The sequence below is a fragment of the Phaethon lepturus genome, unplaced genomic scaffold, assembly GCF_000687285.1.
Source record: "Phaethon lepturus isolate BGI_N335 unplaced genomic scaffold, ASM68728v1 scaffold11464, whole genome shotgun sequence".
NCBI classification, from domain to species: Eukaryota; Metazoa; Chordata; class Aves; order Phaethontiformes; family Phaethontidae; genus Phaethon; species Phaethon lepturus.
In genome coordinates this window covers 2,001-22,208 of record NW_010535489.1, presented here as the reverse complement: position 1 = coordinate 22,208, position 20,208 = coordinate 2,001, and the positions used below count along the sequence as shown (strand labels likewise).

General features: G+C 43.2%; 1 protein-coding gene across 1 annotated transcript in view; it reads left to right on the top strand.

Moving 5' to 3' along the window:
* The window catches only part of TRPM8 (transient receptor potential cation channel, subfamily M, member 8), a 41,224-nt gene extending 23,437 nt beyond the window's left edge, over nt 1-17,787 (top strand). The window contains exons 14-24 of the mRNA XM_010285832.1: nt 645-790; nt 1,531-1,643; nt 2,116-2,332; nt 5,950-6,041; nt 7,054-7,195; nt 8,628-8,799; nt 9,034-9,211; nt 11,907-12,097; nt 14,366-14,465; nt 15,808-15,841; nt 17,737-17,787. Coding sequence (XP_010284134.1) covers nt 645-790; nt 1,531-1,643; nt 2,116-2,332; nt 5,950-6,041; nt 7,054-7,195; nt 8,628-8,799; nt 9,034-9,211; nt 11,907-12,097; nt 14,366-14,465; nt 15,808-15,841; nt 17,737-17,787 — 1,436 coding nt within the window. The remainder of the gene's footprint in view (nt 1-644; nt 791-1,530; nt 1,644-2,115; nt 2,333-5,949; nt 6,042-7,053; nt 7,196-8,627; nt 8,800-9,033; nt 9,212-11,906; nt 12,098-14,365; nt 14,466-15,807; nt 15,842-17,736) is intronic.
* Nucleotides 17,788-20,208: the final 2,421 nt, after the last annotated feature.

The window sequence follows — 20,208 nt, the reverse complement described above, 5'->3', positions numbered from 1 at the left end:
AAGATGCTCGATCGCTCTTCAGAGCAATTGTGCTCTGTCACACATACACCGACAGAAGGGCCTTCGAGTGGGAAATGTCCAGAGCTGAAAAAAGAAATGTTTTTTCACTCTGTGTGCATTGTTAATTGCAAAAATCTATGGGCAGAATAAGATGCTCGTGGCTTTTCTAAAACAACTCTGTTTGCCATGCATTTCCCCATGAAAAAAGCATCAGATTCTGCCCTTATTGTTCAACCCTGCTGTTAATATGGGACTGCTGAGATTGACTCTAAGTCATTAGATCAGTGCTAAATGACTGAAAAGATGATGAAACAAGCAGATATATAGAGTCATTTGAGTAGGAGAAGTTAATATTTTTTACTCTGTTTTTTAGTGCAAACACTCAACTTAATGCTCTCTCTGTGTGAGTTGATTTAGTATTACAGTTTTCCATCCAGACATGAATTCTGTATGAAAGCTTAATACGTGCAAGTGGGGTTGTAAAGCAACGCACACGTCGTTTTACCGTGCTGAAAACGTGGAAAGAGTTTTTGTATCTGCATGCTTTAATATTACAAATATTATACTCTGGAAGTCACTGAAGATAATTGCACCCAAGTTGGTGGGAAGTTGGAGCTCAGTGTGGCACTACCTCTTTCCTCCAGAGCTGTTCACCGAGTGCTACAGCAATGATGAAGACCTAGCTGAGCAGCTGCTGACTTATTCCTGTGAAGCCTGGGGAGGGAGCAACTGTCTGGAACTAGCAGTGGAAGCTAAAGACCAGCAATTCATTGCACAGCCGGGGGTGCAGGTAAAGGCCGTGAAAAGAAAGTGCACAGATTAGCGTAACTCTTGTGATCTGGGCAGGTTAAAGAAAACCCTGAATATTCTTGCTGTGAAAATGCTACATCCACGCAAACAGTCTGTGAAAGGCCAATGCTCAGACATTGTCCTCGTGGAAGTGAGAGCCTCTGCGTGAGGTTTTGCAGCCCTGTTTGCACGACGGCAGCGTAGCTGTGTCCTGCAGCATGCTCACCAAACCGGTGTCTGCAGCGCTGTGAAATGCATCCCAGAGAGCACTGACTGTGGCTGGTGGGCCAACAGGGTGTGTGGCTCCTCCTCTTGAAATAGGAGGTGGCTGATTTGCCCCCAAATGCTAAGTCAGGAGGGGAAGACTTGATTTAGAGCTGTAAATCATAATGAGCTGGATGATCAAACTGCCTGAAGTGACTTTGCCCTTGGCACAGCTCCCATGTATGCACAGTGTGGATGTACTGCCCGGTGTGAAGTGCCTTATAAATCAGGTTGAGCCCTGCTCGGCCTCACTTTGCACTCCTCGCCATGGAGACTGGTGGATGGCTGGACTAAGGAACCAGCTCACTGTTACTGGTGCAGAAAGCTTTCTGTATTGTTGAAACGGAAATGCCAGTTATTTTGATTGAAATCTCCAAAGTTTTGGGGTTTTGTACTAAATCAAATGTCTTTCAATAGCATTCCTAGGTTATTTTGTTGCTGTTAGAACAAATAGGAATATTTTCTTCTCCCCTACAGAATTTCCTTTCCAAGCAGTGGTATGGAGAGATTTCAAGAGATACTAAGAACTGGAAGATTATACTGTGTCTGTTCTTTTTCCCTTTAATAGGCTGTGGTTTCATCTCATTCAGGTAATAAACTGGCTTCTCATTAGCAGAAGCGAAGCAAGTCAATTAATCGTGGCATCATAGGGCAATTCAGGCTGGAAGGGACCTCTGGAGATCATCCAGTCCAACCTCCTGCTCAAAGCAGGGTCAGCTAGAGCAGGTGGCCCAGGACTGTGTCCAGTTGGGTTTGAGTATCTCCAAGGATGGAGACTCCACAGCCACTCGGGGAACCTGTTCCAGCGCTCAGTCACTCTCAAATACAGATATTTAATGGCTAAATGGGCTTTTGACAGATCATATCCTCACTCTATCTGGAGTTAAGATATGCCAATTTACTTGTGTGCCTGAAGTCAGTGGATGCAGAATGGCATTACCTTTAAAGTGTTAGACTGTGCTAGACTTTGCACCTTTCTCATTTTCACTTTGATGAAGAGCACAAATATTTCCAAGCATAAAAGTTATGCTTTGAGACCTTTTCCCTCTTTTAATTCCTCAGGAAAAAGCCTGTGGAGAAGAGTAAGAAACTCTTCTTGTATTATGTGTCTTTCTTCACCTCCCCCTTTGTGGTCTTCTCCTGGAATGTCATCTTCTACATCGCTTTCCTGCTGCTCTTCGCCTACGTGTTGCTTATGGATTTCCAGAAGGAACCTACCGTCCTGGAGATAATCCTTTATGTGCTGGTCTTCATTCTTCTTTGTGATGAAGTGAGACAAGTAGGCAGCGCTTGCAAACCAAAAACATTTAGTGCTAGATTAAAAACCTTGTGTTTTTTTCCCTCCTAGTAGCGTAAGGCAGTGCAGGCTGCGTCTAAGTTAGAGGGGAACCACTTCTTGGGAGATATGTTCAGGCAACTCGAAGCACAATGAATCTTTCCCCCCACTCCCTGATGTGCAAGTCCTGCCTGTGCCCCAATAGGTGCAGTGTCCATGCACCAAGAGGAATGGTATTGACTTTGAGGCTGTGTAGATAAGCTGATGCCAGTAAGATATTTCTCAGGAATGCTTGGCTTGGATTGCCAAAGCAGTTGAGAATAGGTTGGATTTAACATGTTTTTCTGGGTGTGTACCTCTAGATGAAGTGATTTCTGCCTCTCTTCTCCACATCCCCCCCCTCTTTTTTTTTTTACCAATGAGCAACATATAATGATGTTTTTCTGTTTATCTTTTAATCATAAATACAGTTTTTGCTAGTTTCACCTAGTCCCAAGGACCAGCTTTGGACTTTCTGCATTGCTTGTGCTGGTGTGGTGTGGGAACAGCGTACAGGGCTGCCTTTATAGCCAGCTGCATAGCTGATACTCTTCTCACTTCATATGTAAGGGGACATATGAAATATATTGATTTTCTGGCGAGCTGGTCTGTACCAGTCAGCGTTCAAAAAAGTGGGAAGATGCTGGGGAAATCAGAAGAGAAATGGGTGTGTGATTTCAGTGCAGTGCTGCTTTCTGATTGTCCTGTAAGGCATCAGTTTCCACATGAGTGTTTGTGGGTGATCTGCAGGATCAGACCACCCTGCAATAACATTTCTTGCATGAGCTCAAATGACGTTGCTGAGTGTTGATATTACTGTGCTTAACTTGCTGTGTGGTCTTTCTTTTTTGATAGTCAAGGTGGTACCCTGCTTAAGGCAACTTTACTTGCTAAAGAAAATGGGGGAAAAAGTAAAAGACTCTGTTGCAATGAAAACGCTAATGGAGTGTTTGTTTCTGCTGATTTAGGTTCTGGTGTCTCTGGACCTGTCCTTGCACTTCCCGTGTATACCCAGCAAAAGTCCTGGGGAAAGACTTAGGCATAGAAACCTTTTTTCCTACCAATGTCACTATTTCTCACTACCCTGAGTAGGTAGAACAGCTTCAGGTCCCAGTCATCTCATTAATAGCTGGTGGCCAGACTGTTCCAATTTGACTGTGGGAGTGGAGGCATCTAAACCAGAGAATTTATTGATGATTTAAAGTTACCTTAGGCCAGTGTCTTGGCCTCAAACTTACTTTACTAAGGAGCAGACTGCAGTGTCCCAGTCCTCTAAGCTTCTCAGGAAAATTTCTCCCTGGCTTCCTCCAAGATAGACTGTGTGTGCATTGGTCTAACTCTGCAGTCAAAATAGTATCTGTGTCCTTAATATTTAAAAAAGAAAAAAAAAAAAAAAGAGAGATGGCTCAGATTCTGCTTTCACATCAAAGGACAAGGAAGAGTAACGTTGCCTGGGGTCCCACTGTAGCTGCTGCAGCCAGATAACTAGTTTTGGGGAAAACTCAGCCCTCTGATTAGAGTGATGTGTCTGTGGAAGTGACAGCTACTAGACATTGTTCCAAATTTAAAGCAGATTGTTTCAAAGTTCAGGAGAACTGAACTGTACCTGAACTGTAAGCCATGGGCTCAGCCCTGTTTTGATTTCTGATGGTCCTAGAGATTTTTAACTAGCTGGAGCTACTTTCTCATATCCTGTTTAGAGCTGTCATGGCAATAGTGAAATCGGAGATGCCTTTTTCCTGCTATCTTCTTAGCCACATGGATGTAGCCTCCAGCCAGGTGAGTGGGTAGACTTGTGGTGTGAGCAGGAAAACCCCGTTTTCTCAAATGGAGAAGGAACCTGGACAGAACCTCTGTGCATGTTAACTCCTGGCAGTGGGAACTGCTTGGTATTTGAAGGACTGAGCTGTGCTGCGGTCTCGGTTGGTCTCACTCGTTTACACACATCTGCCTCTGTTTTCTCTGTTTCTGCTTTAGACCAAAACCTGTTTCCATTCCCCCATCCACAACTGTGCCCTCAATAGAAGAGGCATCAGGCTTAAACCTGCTGCATTTAATACAGCTATAGCGCGGTGATATGCTTATTGCTTTGTGAAAGGCCTTTGGACGATATGTGCCTAGCTGTTCACATAAAACACCGCTTCACCGTCATGTATAGCAAGAAAACTTATGTTTGATTTAGGGATTTACTAGATAGAGACAACCCGACATTATGGGTGTCAGACATGTTGTCCCCACTCAGTGCCTTTGGTACCTTAAGTATTAAGAAAGTTGGGTGTGGGTCCCAAGATGCTGAAATAGTGTCTGGTAATATTTTGAGCCGGACACCCTGCTAGCTGCCACAACTCTCCGTCTTCAGCAATGCATCCCCTCATGTGAAGAAAATGCAACAGTTGTAGAACTGGAAGAGCAAAGTCGGGCACTCCACTTACAGCTGCTTCTGCATGTAGAAGAAAACTCCCTTTGATGTCCGTTTCCCGTAATAGTATCGAGAGCAGAACTGCCTTCCTTGGATACGCCAGTTAGAGATTCACTCATCAGTACTCCACTAAGCTTTGATTATTTCAGTGAAAATTAAAAAGAATTATGATCAGGGACTCAGTCTATTTCTTCAGGCCTGGTGGAGGTTTCTCCTGGTTAAGCTTCTTGTCCTAATGAGTCACCTCTGAATTGGATCCAGAAGTTGATTCTTGCACAAACTTTGGATCCAGGGTGCAGTACCAGTCAGCTGAGAGGGGGCAGAGATTCTCACTAGACTTGCAATTCAGAAATAGAGAGCCAGGTAATTAAAAGAATAAATTAAATCTGCATCTTTGATCAAAAGCATGTGCATGTAGCCGGGGACAGATTACTGAATGAGCTCTGTGAGGAAAGAGAAGCCAGAATACTTCAACTGCCCCAAAACAATGACCCTCCTGCCTCCTCGTAGTGTTTCATCTGCTCGTAGGGGGTCACACCAGGACTCCTTGGCCCCTTTGGCAGCAGTTCTGCTGGAGCCTACCATGATCTACCCTGAGGTCCCCTGGCAGCATGCGCATACACGTGGGAGCACTAAGTACATCAGTCTCGGCTCTTGGCAGGACTGTTCCTTCCTCTCCCCATGCAGAAGCACCCGTGTGGTTGGGTTATGTCCTTTGAGCCCAGCAACCCGCACTGTGGTGCAATGCTTGTGTCACCCACGTGCTGAACTGGTCCCAGTGCAAGAACATTAGCTTAGGACATCTGGACTGCAGGAGAAAATGTGTTAAGGTGCTCTGAACATAGAAAATCTTGACCCATAGTCCTATTAGAAGTTAATGGTAAAAACATGTTTCCCATGATTTCTGGCATTGCTGGATATATTAAAAAATAAAATATGTTGAAAATATAATTTGGGGGGGGAAATTAAAAGCAATCTGAACTCTGGTGTAGCTATTATGTGTGACAAAAAATTAGTTGGACAAGGAAACAATCTTTACTATTGCAGTGGGTGGAATATTTACCCATGAGGACATCCAGTGGGGAGAGATGAGGGGAAGATGGATCACAGTGTCACTGGCCAGTGCTAGTTGTGGTTACTTTCTGCTCTTTTTCCTTCCCAGTGGTACATGAATGGCAGTAAGTATTTCTCAGATCTGTGGAATGTTATGGATACACTAGCAATCTTCTACTTCATAGCAGGCATTGTGTTCAGGTGAGTACTATCCTTTCTTGTGGCCCTGTTGCGGCTTTGCTTCCCTTCTGGGTTTTGACTACAATCTGTAATGAGATTTTTGGGAAACGATGTGTTCGTGAAACTCCCTGTTCCCTATGAAGGCCCCAAACACTGCCAAGTCTTGACTCTAAATCTGTAAAAGCAAATTAAAAAATAAAATAAAGTGATTAAGGAACATCTGCATGCAATATTTTCTCTTTTTGGTTTAATGTAAATTGAGTCTATCCCTGGAGACAAAGGTGGCTTTCCTAAACTCGGATCTTTGTAGGCCAACAGGACAGCCCTTCCTAATGTTTAGGTTTGGAAGAGCATATTTAGAAAATGATGATTGAAATAGGCTTACATTTCATGACAATGCCTTCAATGCAGGCTATATAGCGCTTATCAGACGAAGTTGCAGGGTTAATATCTCAGAGAGTCAGAAGTTCTTTGGGATTTTCCCTGGCTCCTATTATTGGCTGTTTAGTATGGTAATCTGGATTCTCTGAGCTTTAGTGTGTTCTGTTTAAGGGGACTGTAATTGTACCTACAATGGTCTAACAGAACATCATTAGCTCACATAAGCTGTTCTACATGAATGGGTGAGTTAACAACCATGACAAAGGAATGATAAAAACACATTTTACAGTGTAATTGTTCAGCTGTAACGTGGTTCTTGTTGCCTCAGTGCAGCGCAGCGGTCATTGCGCTGTGATGTTTTTGGAGGGCTGTGGGAATAGCTAAAGGTATGAGATGTCTTTGCTGTTAACGGTTTTAGAGGGGAAGGGGAGATACAGTGATGAAGTAGCTAAGATAGGAAGGGTGAAAACAAGGTGTGCATTAACCAGTTCTACCACTTGTCATCAGGTGGGAGGGGGCATGGGGCCCTGGGTAGCCGTGTTCTGTTTTTCCAGTTGCTCACTTTCTACTCCCCATTTCAATGTATTTTTACCTGACTTCTGCATGCTTTACCCAACGCTTCTCTTCATTTTTCTTTTACTGTCTCCATCAGGCTTCGCTCATCTGATGAAAGCTCTTGGTATTCTGGGAGAGTCATTTTCTGTTTGGACTACATAGTTTTTACTCTGAGGCTGATCCATATTTTCACAGTTAGCAGGAATCTAGGACCCAAAATTATTATGCTGCAGAGGATGGTAAGATTCTGGCAGCTATTTGAGAGAGTCTAAATAAATGATGCGACACTTTTCTTTTTTCCTCAAGAGTGAAAATCCCCAACGTTCTGATGATGACAGCAAGTTCTCTCCTCCTCTTAAATCTGTTAAACAGGATTAATTAAGATTTAAATAGGACCTAATTAAGAGCAGGGCCTTTTTCTCTCCCTCTGCACAGGGAGAAAATAAAGATCAGGCTGAAGAACAGAAAAGGGAATTTGCTTCCTGGTAGCTTTTTTCTTACGTCTTAAAAGTTTCAGTGGTTTATTCCATCACTCTTGTTGCTCACATGAGCGTTCCCCAAACAAGACGATGATGATAAATGGTACAGGAAGAGGATTTCTGTCTTCCACTGCACCATCACACAAGGAACTGGAGAATTGGGTGGTGAGGAGCCTCTCATGGAGTGGCCAGGCTAATTCTACCCTTCGTAGCTGGAGGGGATGTTTGCTAACAGACTGGGAAAGGTAATAGGAAGAGAGGGGGGTTCCATATGACACAGATGTGTCTTACTGTAGGTGCGGGAATGAGGAGCGTGGGAGGGCTGCAGTATGTCTGCTTGAATTTGTGCGTGTCACTTGGAGCTGACTTTGTACATGGAATTTAAAACCCAGCTGTGTGGTGTTGAGGGGAGTAACAGCATGGTCTGCAGCTTACCCAGGAAGCCTTTTTTTTGCCGTGTACCACCGCTGTAAAGCTGAAGTCTAGAGATTACGTCGTCCTAGGGTCCCTTAGGGTATGGAAGCAACAACGCAGGTTTGTTTCCTGTACATCTTTCTCTTGTTTGGCCTTCTGCAAAAGGGATGAGTCTTTGAGTAAGTCTAAAAATAAAGGTGTTTGGGGCTAGTGGAAGGGCAGATCTTGCTGGAGGTGGGTCTGCAACAAATGGGGAAGCTCAGCTGGGATATTGCCAATCTTCAGTTATCTGTATATTGTTAAGAGCTTGAAATTCATGAAAGTGTCAGCCAGTGTCTGGACTATAAATGCTGCTTTGAAGTCATCTGGAGTGGTATTTTCAGAAGTGGTGGCTGCTTTCACCTGACACTGAGCTGCAGGGTCTGCAGCTACAGTTGTTGCATGTGTCTTTGTATGTGGATCTGGCTTTTGTGGGTGGTGCCTGTCTGATACCGGGGAGATATTGTATGTTCCAAAATATGCCTTGGTTTTATGGTTGCGTAAACATTTTTGCAGTTCCCCGAGTGGGATTGGTCAATTATTTGTGTATGTGTGTTGGTGACTATGAAGTTATGGAACAGTGATCTGAAAACTTGCATTAAAATGGTGCTAGCTTGTGTAGGCTTTTCTAATATTTGTTCTCCACCCTAATATCAGATCAAGGAGAAAAAAAGCCACGTGTGGCTTGCAACAGGCATGCAGCGGGGCACTGATGTATTTGCTTGTTGTCCTTTTTCAGATGATAGATGTTTTCTTCTTCCTCTTCCTCTTTGCTGTGTGGATGGTGGCTTTTGGTGTGGCCAGACAAGGCATCCTAAGGAAGAATGAGCACCGCTGGGAGTGGATATTTCGATCCGTCATTTACGAGCCATACCTGGCTATGTTTGGCCATTACCCTGATGATGTTGACGGTAGTTATCTTCCATGGGAATCTCTCCCGGGTGGGTGAGGTCCTTTCAGTGGTTGTCCAGTCCTGTGTTGATCCCTTTCCTCCAAGCAGCAACAGGGCAAGGTTTTATGTCTGATGAGGAGGTAGGGAAGGAGGAGGTCACGTGTATTGTGGTCAGTGGCAGTACCTGGGGCTGGAACCAACAGAAAGAGGGAGAGAGGGCTCACTAGTTGCTCTCTTGCTTTCTTCCTCTGAGGTACCACCTACAACTTTGACCGCTGCACCTTTTCTGGGAACGAGTCCAAGCCCTTGTGCGTGGAGCTGGATGCCAACAACCAGCCCCGCTTCCCAGAGTGGATTACCATTCCCCTTGTCTGCATTTACATGCTCTCAACGAACATCCTCCTCGTGAACCTGCTCGTGGCCATGTTTGGGTACGTAATAAAGGAGAGATCACTTGCTTGTGATCCCTGTATCAATATCCCTCTGAGAAAGGGAATGAAGTCCTGGAAAACAGCAGGACCCTGCCTGGGTATTTTGCAGAGGAATTGCAGGGAGTAGTCTGGACAGGGTTCCTAGCTTGAACCAGACCTGTCACATTGAGGGTGTGCTGCGGGAAGTTGAACAAAGGCAAGGTTATTCAGCATTTCTCACAGCAGTCTGATCAGAACTGGTACAAAGTCCTGGGGATGGATTGCCGCCAGTCCTTTTACTACTTCTCTAAGCATCCTTTGCACAATGGGCTTAGTACAGACCCCTGTGTTCACACAGGGGGTGATAGCTGGGTCAGTGCTTTACCAAGTATGAGTTGCCAGACTGAATAAATGAGTTGTTGTTGCAGTCTTTTTATGACACTATGGTTTTATTAACCAGAACTGCTGCGTGGTGGTGATGGGTCTGTTACTGCTCCGGTGGACCTCCTATTTATTGTTCTGACTTGCACCACAGGCAATGGGCCGCATCTCCTTGGGACGTACAAAAAGACTTTGTCTTGAAAAATGCCATCACTTCTGTTTTCGTATGGTAACTTATCTGTCTGTGGGTCTACCGGTCAGGAGGCCTATTTGGGCATCTTGTGAGGTGTTACACCATGCAGATGTCTCAGACACCTGAAATGTGGTGCTGGCAACTGCTTACTGTATCATATAGCCAGCACTGATTTGCCAAATAAAAATGGTGGCTGTTGCGCACATTATCTAATATACGATGACCACATTGGGACCAGCAAGAGCAGGGAAAAGTTTCCTCAACTCCTTCCATAAATTTTTGTTGTTTACACTGACACAGGGTTGAGTTAATAATGGGAAGACCCTCATATCAGACTTCAGGAATGTGTTGCCCTCCTGTCTCACTTCTGACTTGTGAATACAGTTGGATCGGTGCTGTGGCTCTGTTCTCCTTCCCAGCTCTGCTTCTTTTCTGCTTTATGCTCTCTTGCAGCACAACAAAAATACTTACAACCCCTGGGCATCATTCTTGAGGTCCGCTATGTTTATTTTTGTGTTTTTTTGATGGTACGTTGGCAGTGACAGGCTTGGCAGGAATTTGCTTTGGCAACAAGAGTATTTACAGGAACTGCTAAGAACTCTTGGTTTGCCTCAAGAGGATCTTCCTTCCAAATGAGAGTGCCAGTTTTTCCTGGCCTGAGATGAGACTTATTAGTGTAATGAGTTGAGAACGCCTCAGCTTTGGGAACTGCTCTCCCCTCTGCTCTGAACCTTTCTTCCCATGCTGAGCTGGACTCCAAAGAGAGTCAGAAATGTGATTTTTGGCAAGGCAGCTAGGACTGGTGCAGCATATCTATTTATTGTACATGTGTTTTCCTAACCTGCACAGGACCTGGGGACAGAAAACAATGATTGTACTGCCTAGAAAAGGTGAAAGCAATTCACGTTAATCAAGGAAAGTATAACAGGAAGCCAGCTCTACCCTAGAAGCCTTTGATACTTGTTAGAACACTTATTTTAACAGCACCTAATGGTAAATGCTCTGGTTTATACAGTTATGCTGGTGAAAACCTGGTTTTTGCCAGTTCAGCTTATTTTGTGGAAGGACCCGACATGAATTCTCTAATGACACTCTCGGAGCTTTGCATAGTTCATTCTGACAGTAGCTTGAACGTCTTAACCAAACAGGAGCGCTGGGTTATACTGAAGTCAGGAAGCCCCGTGGGAAAACAGCGATCCGAGATGGTTTTTTCTTGATCCAGTTAGAAACGTGTGAACTCTGTGATGGCTCCTCCTATGACTAGAGTGTACATGCCTATCTCTAATAATGCTGATGTCTATTAGGCACCAGTCCAATCAATGTCTCTGTATGTTGTAATTACAATTTTATATCAATTTTAACAACAGCATATCCCACTTTTTCTTTGCATGCGGTATGCATTAGCTGAAAAGGGTGAATATTACATTTTAGATACTTCTGAAATTCAGGATTTCTCTTCTAAAACAGAAGATAATTTCCACCAGGTGAAGGTTTTAGCTTATCTCATGTAAAGGTCCATTAGGATCTTAACACAGGCATTTTGGAAGCAGCCATCTGCTATTTAATGTCAGCAATGAAAGGTCAGGCACTCTATGAGCTGTTTGCTCCTGTGGTGGTTGTTTTGCTGGATTCATACAGGGCTTAGTACAGTAGGTTTGACCTGTGCCTGGAGCATTCTTAACGCCTCTACTAAAAATCTCAGGAGCTTTTCATTTTTTGTAAATGTTCTATTTTTAGGGTTTTTTTTTTTTGCTTAGAAAGAAGTTAGCTGATGAATTAATGAGAGAGAGTATCTTGCAAAGAAGCATCCTGTTCTTGTGTGTCTAGGCAGGAAGAAAATTGCCTAGAGCTAAGGTAGTGAAAGTACGTGGAGTATTTTCTCCCTGTTCCTATGTTTTCCAGTTTATTTGTAACATCAGGGATGTTTTTTCTACTGTCTTCGTTCCTCCTGTTTTTAAATTTCTCTGTAAAAGGGCGGACAAACTCTATTACCTCCTAATCAGCAAAAATTACCTGTTCCAGCATGATTTTAGAAAAACATGCACTGATATAACAAAGAGAAATGCCATGTTACTTGGCTCTGATGGAGGTCTTTGGTGAATAACTAATGCTGTATGTATTTTCTCTTTCTTCACCTGTTAGTTACACTGTTGGATCAGTGCAAGAGAACAACGACCAGGTGTGGAAGTTCCAGCGTTACTTCTTGGTCCAAGAATACTGCAGTCGCTTGACTATCCCCTTCCCTTTCGTCATCTTTGCCTACATATTCATGGTGATGAGGAAATGTTTCAAATGCTGCTGTAAGAAAGAAAGTAAAGAGCCATCTATTTGTTGTGAGTTGGATTATTCCTTACTGCCTAAAAGTCAGCTGTGTGGCAGGTGCATTGCAACTCTTCCTTGGCACACTGTGCTTAAACCAGGCAGTTAGTGTTGTGGTGGGAAATTTTCAAGGGCAGTGTAGACCTTGGAGGAGGTGATTGTACTGGAAATGAGGAGCAGCTCATTCGTGTTCTCTATTGAATGCAAATCCAATATCTTGCTGGAAATCTCTTGAGTAAGATTCAAATCAAAAACCCTGGCTGCTTCTCAGCTGTAATCTTCCTTCAGTACTCAAGGTGCACTCTCTCTGGGATATGGGGCATTAGACTCCTGACTCCTTATGCTAAAACTCTAATTGAGCATTGCTATGATCCCTGCCCCTCAGCAAGCTTTGGTTTTGGTCTGTTAGAGAGCTTTTATGTTCTACCATGAGACCTGCTGTACTTGAGTGCTGTGCGGAGTTACCCAGTGCTTTCTTGTCCAAGCCATTTTGAGGCAGAATTACCTTATGTATGTAAATCAATGAAGTCTTCAAATTAATCCTATCAGTTTAGGGCTGCCTATGCTGCTTCCTAGCTTTGAAAAGTTGGGGTTTTTTTTATGTATTAGAGCTCTGAATAAATTCATCCAGAGCCTGCAGCAGCTGAAAAATCATCTTCATGGCCTGCATGAAAAATGTAAACCATCCCATTTGTCATTAACATCTGGTAGTGCATCCCTCCTGCACTGTTACCCAGTGGCAGAGATCCCTGATCTTGCATGCTCTAAATGCTTAGGTGACTAGTACAAGAGGTGGTTTTAGCTTCTGCTTGCCACTCAGCCTTCTGGAATTGCTTTTTTTTGTCCTTCTATTACAATCTCCTAATACAGCTAGTCGCTGCTAGGGCAGCCTAGTAGAGCACAATTGTCTTCAGAGGCTCTTCTGCCTCATCCCCTCTGGGCATGGCCAAATGGGCAAACTGCCTCAAAAATGCAGGAGTGGCTGTGTCAGTCCTCTAGCTATTTCCCCTTTATTTACTCTGTCAGAGGGCACAGATAGGAATTGTTTTAACAAGCTTTTCCCTCCAACAAATGGAGTGCTTTCTCTTTTTTTAAGTGCCATTCAGAAGCAGATGAGAGAGGATAAGTTAATTGACAGACCTATTCCCATCCATCAACAACCTGACTGTTGCCCTGCAGCACAGGCTGGATTTGTTGTTAGTTTAGGAGAAAGATGCCTGCTTTGGGGTATAAAATTCCTTTGCGCTGACTAAATCGTTTTGGCTGTCCAAATCACTGTTTGGTTTCCTTGCTGGAGAGGTGGTTTAACGGCAGATACTTCTGCCCAAGTGTGATGCACAGTTGGCGTTGCAGTTCTAAAAGCAAAGGGAAGAATTAATTAGAGCCAGAATATCATTCTGGTTGGGCTGGTGACAGGAGCCGAGGACTGCATGGAGAAAGCACGCTAATGTGTGGACTATTGTAAAATCCTGGCTTCCCCACTGAACTTGATGGGAATGGTTGGAATTTGGGTGCTTATGTGCTTGCCGGTATCTGGGAGAACAACTGAGACTGTGTGAGATCAGAGGAGCACCGGGTGGGGGAAATGGGACTTCAGTCATTTGCCAGCTGTGGTCTTCTTTTGTCTCGGCTAATTTTTTTAATTAAAACCCATTTAATTAAAAGCACATGGTTTGTGCTGTCCTGTTGGAACAGGATAAAATGCAGAAGTATTACCCTGGAGGACTTTGGTGCCTCAAAGTGATTTGCTGTGTCACTCTAATTTACAGCACCAACAGGAGATACTTTATAGAGAAGGCAATGCTTCATCATTTTGAGATGTTTTAGTTCAATGATAAGTCATACAACATGGTTCTTAACACGTGTTACTCTTAATGATCCAATAAGGGATAAAGTAGAAACAAATGGAAAGCTCAAACCCAGATGGGAACTTTCTGGAACATCCTATGCCTGTTGAAGCGGCTGCCATTTCACAAAGCACTTGTGTTAACCCAGCCTCAAAAAATTCCAGAAAGACACTTAGAGCTTGTTAGGGTTTTTTGTTCATATTTTCTTTTTTTAACCAAGTCCGGTTGCCAGGAGCATACAGTAAAATGCATTGATGTCGTGTTTATCAGAGCTGTGTCACAGGTGGGAAGTGGGGCTGCGAGTGCTCTGGATGCAGGGAAGGGAATCTTTAGCCTCTGAATCCAAGCACTAACCCAGCCTTCTTGCAATTTAGCATTCAAAAGACAAATTAACTGAACCTAGCATTGTTGTTTTTCTTCACATACATTTCCCAGGCTCAAAAAATGAAGACAATGAAATTCTGGCATGGGAAGCTGTCATGAAGGAAAATTACCTTGTCAAAATCAATACCAAAGCAAATGATTCATCAGAAGAGTACGTCTGCCCTTCTTTGTCTTCACTCTCTTAACTTTCTGTTGAATATTTTTAGTGGAGTCAAGTTTTCAGCAGCTCTAAGTGTTTGCAGACTAATAGGTAGATAAATAAAATCATAAATGTGCCATTTCTTTTTATTTTCTTAAGTAAAATGATGGCTTTTTTTGTCAGCTGCTGCAGACTGTCTTCAGAAATAGTTGATTGGGCTAGTAAAATACTAATGGCAATATTGCAAGGGCTATAATGGCATAACTGGGTTGATGTATTAAACACACTTGTTCCAAGTATCTGTCACACTGTTTCTCAAATGATTTCACTTTTCTGTACTTCAGTCTTTCCATTTTACCGCCAGAGGAGAAAATGTTGTCTTCCTACAGTGTTCTGAGATCTCATTGTGGAAACCAGTGCTATAGCTGACTAGTTGTGTAACATTATGCAGAGAATGTTTAGTGTTAGACCTGGGGTATTAAGCATTCCCACAGCATCAATCTCTATGGAGGTCTGTACTTAGTAGCGTGAGTAGGAAAGACTTTGGGAGAGGGGAAGATGCTATTTGGAGTGATGGTATTTGAAGGTTGCAGACTTGGACTGCTCTGACTGCCAGATCATGACACTTTATTTTTGGGATCTCTCTCACAGTTTTCAGAGTAATAGTGTAAGAGGAAAGAGAAGTATAAAGACAGCTAGAAAAGAGCAAGCAACAGTAACCTGCTCTGTATGATGCCTTAATTTTGTAACTAGCTTCCAGTAGCTTGAGTATTTCCCTAAATCAAGTGTAAGGGAAGAACTGATAAGAATGGGGAGGAAAGACCAGACTCTTCCATGCCTCTTTGCCCCTGCTGAGGACATTGTTGTCCACAAGTAAGTGTTTGTTAAGACTACCCGGAGGCACTCAGCATTCAATAAGAAGCCAAGCAAATACAAAAAAATAGCTTTTATACTGGAAGCAGAAGAGTCTTGACAAGGAAAATGGAATAATGCAGCACTAACAGTAATTCCTATGTTAGTTAATATACCTGTAATAGAAACGATGCCAAACCACCTGCAGCCCTGCCTTCCTGGAAGGATGAAAGGCTGGTGTTCCCAAGCAGGGGGGTCTGCAGACAATCTGTTTCCTAACTGACCTCTGAGTACATGCAAAGAGGGCAGTTTTCCGACAATTTTGGACTCTGTAGTTGCCCTTAGCTCCACTCTTTGGCCAAAGGCGAGGACTAGATCTCTCGGCTCCAGCTAGACTTCTGCAAAGTGGTTCTGCAATGTGCAAAGCGGGGAGGGGCGTTAGCCAGGGCTTCTCGAATACCTGGGCTCAGTCTTCACCTCCATGTTCTCTTTCTGTTTTCAGGATGGTGCATCGATTTAGACAACTGGATGCAAAGGTACTTGTGTTTCAGACTTCTCTGGGGGATGTGCGCCTCTCTGGTAAAGCAGGCAGTGGTCCACAAGGAAAATGAGCATCAGGGAGTCGTGTCAGTCTTTGTTACTATTGCCAGGACCCCATTTTAATTGGGCTTTTTTAATGTGCTCCTTCGCACCTTTGATTCCATATGGAGCTTCATATTGTGCTGGAAAATGAAGTAGAAAGATGCTTGCTTAGCATTAAAGAAGTGTTTCTCAATATTCGTTATCGGATGGAATAGAAGGAAAAATAACTTCTATCTTATAAAACTGCAATATTCTGTTATGCCACAAGCCTGTGGAACACCGATGGGAGGAAGGGGCATTACACACTTAGAGTGTGCCTTTCTCAAATATCTGTTCTAGCAAGTTTAGCCTCTAGTGCTGAAGGCATGAGGTAATTAATCCTACTGTTTTGTGTTCATTTAACTTCTGCTTATAAAATGAAGCAGTAGTTTAGATATATTGTGGAAAGCCTGGTGGTGCTTCAGATGGCACAGGCAACACCCGCTAGGTAAACAAAGGATACTCCATACATATTGCAGGGTAGGAGGACCTTTAATTACGATTAAAATGACCAATTCTGATCTGATTCACAGAAACATCCTGTGTTGAAGCAATTTAAAGGTACCAATCTGCTAGAGAGCACATCATTATCAGAATTGTCATACAAGTACACCTTCTGTGACCGTGATACTGAGAAGACCTTCTTAATGGGTATTTTTTTGAGGTCTTGATTGAATTACACATTTTTCCTCTGAAGTGGGGAGTTGCTTTGGTGTGGAGAACTGACTTTTAAAAAGTCCAAGGCCCAGATATACTTCAAACTGATTCTTTTGAATGCTGTCAAATAATTCAGATTACAAAATAATAGCTTGCTTTCAAGACTGAAATGCAAATGGTGAGCAACCAAGTATGTGTCTAATGATGCTCCTCTTGAAACTGAAAGGAAATAAGATAACTTTAATTCTGTAGTGAAAAGTAATACCCAAACCGTACCTCATATTCTGTGAGGGGATACCTTACAGCAGACTGTTTTATCTGTTCGTGCCTTCAGCTTTAATGACAGAAATGTACTGAGGCCAGTGCTTATGAGAGCTTGAGAGCAAGGCGCTCCAGGGATATCTCACTGGCTTTCACTTGAGATGACGTCCTAAAAACAAGTCTGAGGATGTCACTGAGTCCTAGGCATGAGCCTTGATCAATGGGTAGACTTTCCTGTAAACCTGATGCGGATGTTCCGAGGAATAATGGACTTTGGTCATGACCTGGGCAGGGTTTGAAGGCAGCTCCGTGTGTCAGAGTGAATGCTCCACAAAACCCCACTGATCTGCAGTCTCTGCTTTGAAGGAGCACACGGAGATGCAGTATGGATGGGAGCTTGTAGCCGTCATAATGCCTGTTAACTAGGTGAAACACATATGCATTAGGGCTCACTGCTTTAATTGCATTGATGAAAACTGTAATTGGGAGTGTCCTTTCAAGCGCTGTTGCATTTCGTCTAATATTTGGAGAGGCAATTACTCGTTACTCATATTACTTATTAGCATTGCTTTCCTCTGAAAAGCAATGTTAAAACTGCTTCATTTGCCACCACAGTGTGACTACTGAATACAAAAAACGGTCAGTTACTGCTTCTGAAGTAGCCACAGGGTAGCCAGGAGTTCAGGTAAGGGGTTTTATGCCTGTTGTTGCTGATGTTATACAGTATTTTCTGGGGTATGTATGTTCTAGGGTATTTTAAGGTACTTACTATTGCGTGCTTGTTTTGTTCTCTTCCTTCTCCTTCATCCCAAGCTGTGATCATCTGTTGGAATGAGTTAAATTGACATTATATAAATAAAGCTGCTTTTTTTTTTTTTTTTTAATTCTTAAGCTCTCTGATTTGAAAGGCCTGCTGAAAGATGTTTCCATCAAAATCAAATGAATGCAGCTGAAAGCCAAGAGCAGCCACCTGAGCAGGGTAAGCCCTCTTTAAATCCATTCTCTGACTTGGATAAGTTTTCAGCATCTGTGATGTTAAATTGGTATGTCTCTGGAAGAAGAGATAGTATTAATTATTGATGCTTGTATTGATATTGTCTAATATCGTGAAAGAAGTAAGAGCTAAATTCCCTTCCTCATTTGTTTTTTCTGAAAAATACAGCTTTCCATCTGGTGTTTCTAACAATTTTTGGCAGGATTTAAAATATCTTATTTTGCTCCCTTGCCTTTGAAAAACTGTGAATAACCCAAAGTTATTTCAGTTGTCTTTGTGCTGGAGGTCTGCTGGAAAATTAAGAGCTGCTGTGCTGGGTCCTTTACAGTTGGTTCATTTTAACTCTGAAGAACATAAAAACTAAATAGCAAAGACAGAATTGTGGGTAGGAATAAGGTTTATTTTCCCTTTGTCAAAGTGGGGCGTTATGGCAGATCCCTTCCTGTGTTAAATGATAAACTGCAGAGTGAAGAAGGCTGACCCAAAGTCTTCAGAGCTGCAGTTCAGTGTCTAGTTATGAGCCTTGTGTCCTTTTTCATCAAGTTCTGCAGAAGAACTGGGTTGGAGCCACAGGTACCGGTGGGATGTGAAACTCAGGCAGAATATTGATGGACGCAGAGAATTCTTGTCGTCTTTGAAGAGAGCAGGTTAAGCAATGTAACTGTTGACAAGGATAATCTGGCACAACTTCATCAGCCTGGACATCAGAGCCTGTCTCCTCCTCCCATAGAAGGTTTTTCTGCAAGATAGCTGTGCCAAACATACTTGAATCAGTTCTTTCACCATTTTTCCAAGGATAACTTCACATTTGCTTGACCTGAAGTTCAGTTCAGTTATGAATGACTTGCAACCACCTAATAAAATCTACAAGGATTACCAGTTACTGGGCATTTTCTTGGATGCAGTAAACTCCAAGTCACCTAGAGAATAGGCTGTAGAATAGCGGAACTCTGGAGGTCATCTAGTCTGTCCCTGCTCAAAGCAGCCCCGGCTCAGATCAAAGGTAGCTGCGGCTTGGCTGGAACATAGGTTGCAATTCAGTGAGAACAAATGCAAATTTCACAGTTACCCGGGAATTACTGGCTACACAGGCAGAAAATGGGGTTGAGGGGGGAATCTGATGAGACAGCAGTTCTGCAGAAAGGTGTCTGAAATAGAACATTAAATAGCTGGTGTTTTGTTGTCTGAGAGCTGTATGCGGTAATCCTCCTGCTGCTTATAGGGCAAGGAATCCTCTGTTGCGTACAGCATCCAGTGTTAGCACTAAGCTTCAAGGAAGGTGATGGAGTGGCTGAAGAGTGTTCGGAACAGCGACGAGAGAAAATGCAAGTCTGAACAACATAATCTGTAGAAAGGAGCAAATGAATTACGGTTAGCTAGCCTGGGAAAGAAGATACCTGTTTATGATGGAGCTCGTGGAAACGACCTCTCATTATATATAATCAGTCCCTTGGAAAAAATGGAGTCCTTTTCCAGTTTATGCCTGGTAAACTGTCTAGATGGCATTCCGGTTGTGGTCAAACTGTTTGGCGTGTGAGCTGCCCTGACTCTGAAGCTAAGCCTTGGCAGTCCACTGTACTAATGTCCTGGTGTGAACAGAGAGGTTAGTGTCTCACAGGAAGCAGATGTGTGTATTATGCTATCTCGTCTGAAAGGGAGTACTTGCATCTGCGCTGACCATCTTCAATAGGAGATGCTGGCTTGGCCGTTCCAGGTGCTTTGCATGCAGGTGTTTCTTTTGCTTTCACTTCCCAACACCTACTATCTCCGCTACTCCATTAAGACACCATGTTCTGGATGGGTGCTGCAAAGAGCTTCTTGATCCTGAGTGTTGCACGAGACATCCAATTTTCCGAGCTGATGTCACGAGGCTGAAAGCAAAATGTTGGGGTGTGCTGGGAGCTCTACTCTAAAATTTTTTCTTTTGTTCATGCAGGTACTGATTCATCAAGAATAATTTCTCAGAGCTGGCAGTAACCACCAAGCAAATGGTAACTGATCCACCAGAGTGTCAGTGTCTCAGCATTGTGGCTTTTTTTAGCTGTTTCACTGCATCTTTTTTTTTTTTTTTTTTTGATAGAACAGCCCTTTCAGCTTGTTGCAAGATGATAGTAAAACATTAAGACGACTGTTTATCTCCTGGCAGGACTCCCACGTTACCCAAGCTCTCCTTTTTCCTCATCTCCCCTGTTGTTCAATGGCAGCAATTAGTCCTTGTCAGCTGCTGTTAAAAAGCACTGCTAATTCCAAGAATTGTGCTGCTGCTGCCAAAATCACTTTGCTTTTCAATTTCACTCAAAGGCGCCTGTTCATGGGTTTCCTTTAGCCACTAATTGCTTGTCTTAATGAATCAATCTTCCTTGCCTCTCC